Source organism: Octopus bimaculoides, chromosome 25 (assembly GCF_001194135.2).
Source record: "Octopus bimaculoides isolate UCB-OBI-ISO-001 chromosome 25, ASM119413v2, whole genome shotgun sequence".
In the NCBI taxonomy this organism is placed as follows: Eukaryota; Metazoa; Mollusca; class Cephalopoda; order Octopoda; family Octopodidae; genus Octopus; species Octopus bimaculoides.
The window spans coordinates 20082932-20085567 of NC_069005.1; the positions used below are offsets into that span (position 1 = coordinate 20082932).

A 2636-nucleotide genomic window follows, 5' to 3' on the forward strand; every position below is an offset into this window, starting at 1 on the left:
GTTACGACGACAATGGTTCCAATTGATCCGATCAACGGAACAGCCTGCACGTGAAATTAATGTGCAAGTGGCTGAGCACTCCACAGACACACGTACCCTTATCGTAGGTCTCAGGGAGAATCAGCGTGACACAGAATGGGACAAGGCTAGCCCCTTGAAATACAGGTACAACTCATTTTTGCCAGTTGAGTGGATTGGAACCATGCCGCCGGTAATCGAATCCATAAACTTGCGTTCGTGAGCCGAATACCTAAAACCACTAAGTCATGCGCGTGCTTATGTCAGCGCCTGTGTAAATGTGTGCATGTATTTGTATGTATATATGAATAAGTGTATGTGTGAATATGTGAGTAGACATACAGGTAAATGGCAAACGTGAAAAGAGAGAGAGAGAGAAAGAAAGAGAAACAGACAAACAGAGAAAGAGAGACAGAGAGACAGAGAGACAGAGACAGGGACTGAATGAGAAACACAGAACAAGTGAACATATTCATTTGCGCGTGGCGTCTGTATTAAAACTAAGCTTAGTAACATAGTTCCATACTCACCGAGATGCTCGGGCGCCTGACACAGTCCGAGGTTGAGCGATGCTAAAAGCATCAGAGAAGCTATGTAACAGAGTCTGGATATCATCCTTAGTTCTTGCATGTTTAGCAAAGAGAAAAAGAGATCGTTTTCTACTTTGCTTTGATAACAGTTTTGGCTGTCGTCGTGGTCGTGTTAGCTTGGACCACTGTCGTCGCCGAACTCGTCGTTTTTATCCCTACCGTCGCCGACGTCATGGTCGCCGCCACCGCCAACGTTGGCGTGAATGCCTCTCGTTCTTATTGTTCTGATTATTGCTATTGTTGTAATTGCTATTGTTGGTGTTGTTGTTGTCGTGGTGGTGGTGGTTGCGGTGGGGAAGGCGTTGATTGTTCTTTGCCCACTTCTTCACTCTCGCTCCTATTTCGGTTTCCTCCTCCTCCACCTCCAATCACACTGCAAGAGAGAAAGTTTAAAATTTAATCAAACACACATTTCCCCCTTTCTCTCTCTCTCTCTCTCTCTCTCTCTCTCTCTCTCTCTCACCCTCTTTCTCTACCTCTCTCTCCCTCGCTCTGTAATGGTATTCCTTTACTTCTCTATTTCTCTCAGCCTCAACTCTTCTCTTTCTTTCCTATCTCTACTGTTCTTTCCTTTCTCTTTCCTTCTTTCTTTCTATCTTTTCTCTTTCCTTCTTTCTTTCTTTCTTTCCTTCTTTCTTTCTTTCTTTCTTTCTTTCCTTCTTTCTTTCTTTCTTTCTTTTCTCTTTCCTTCTTTCTTTCTGTCTTCCTTTCTTTCTTACTTTCTTTCTTTCTTTTCTCTTTCCTTCTTTCTTTCCTTCTTTCTTTCTTACTTTCTTTCTTTTCTCTTTCCTTCTTTCTTTCCTTCTTTCTTTCTTACTTTCTTTCTTTCTTTCTTTCTTTTCTCTTTCCCTCTTTCTTTCTTTCCTTCTTTCTTTCTTTCTTTCTTTCTTTTCTCTTTCCTTCTTTCTTTCTTCCTTTCTTTTCTCTTTCCTTCTTTCTTTCTTCCTTTCTTTTCTCTTTCCTTCTTTCTTTCTTTCTTTCTTTCTGTCTTTCTTTCTTTCTTTCTTACTTTCTTTCTTTCTTTCTTACTTTCTTTCTTTCTTTCCTTCTTTCTTTCTTTCTTTCTTACTTTCTTTCTTTCTTTCTTTTCTCTTTCATTCTTTCTTTCTTCCTTTCTTTCTTTCTTTCTTTTCTCTTTCCTTCTTTCTTTCTTTCTTTCTGTCTTTCTTTCTTTCTTACTTTCTTTCTTCCTTACTTTCTTTCTTTCTTTTCTCTTTCCTTCCTTCTTTCTTCCTTTCTTTCTTCTTTCTTTCTTTCTTCCTTTCTTTCTTCTTTCTTTCTTTCTTTCTCTACTACCTCTCTTTCTGGCGTGACTTCTTTCTTTATCTCTCTCCACTTCTCTCGTTCTTTTTCTCTCCCCTCTCTCCCCTCTCTCTCTCCCCTCTCTCACCCTCTCCTCTTTCTTCCTCTCTCTCTCTCCCCCTCACTCACTCTGACGCAAACATACACAAAACACACATATACACCTCGTGGTTATGTGAATGCATGTGCTTAAGTCTACGTGATTATATGTAATTATATATATATATGTATGTGTGTATGTGTGTGTATGTGTGTATGTGTGTATGTAAGGTTATTGACTTGTAGTTGTTGATTCGCTGTTACAGTAATTAACAGTAATAATAGTAATAATAATTACAATGGTGGTAATGTTCTTCAAGCTCCAGGTCAGGCCTGGTTGCACACACTGATGATCAAATCTCTTCCATCTGTGGCCATCCCCCCCCCTTTTATTTTAGTTTATTTTATTTTATTTACTCTACTTTATAAAATATGGTCTTCTTATTTTCCAAGCCGGGAGGATCTGATTTACAGAAACACGGCTGCTACTTCTAGCAGACTGGATGCCTAAGGGAATAGCATCCTATTTTTTTAATATTGGTGAAGGTGGGGTGAGTCCTATTGGAGGTGATGGTCATGGACGTGGAAGTAGTAGTAGTAGTAGTAGTAGTAGTAGTAGTAGTAGTAGTAGTAGTGGTGGTGGTGGTGGTGGTGGTGGTGGTGGTGGTTCTGGTGGTGGTCGTCGTC

The 2636-nt window shown here is 40.0% G+C and overlaps 1 protein-coding gene across 1 annotated transcript in view; it reads right to left on the bottom strand.

Moving 5' to 3' along the window:
* Nucleotides 1-2636, bottom strand: part of LOC106875430 (alkaline phosphatase, germ cell type) — a 184135-nt gene that overhangs the window by 116167 nt on the left and 65332 nt on the right. Inside the window, exon 2 of the mRNA XM_052976834.1 lies at nucleotides 549-981. Within this exon, the coding sequence (XP_052832794.1) occupies nucleotides 549-648 (100 nt within the window). The 5' untranslated portion in view covers nucleotides 649-981. The remainder of the gene's footprint in view (nucleotides 1-548; nucleotides 982-2636) is intronic.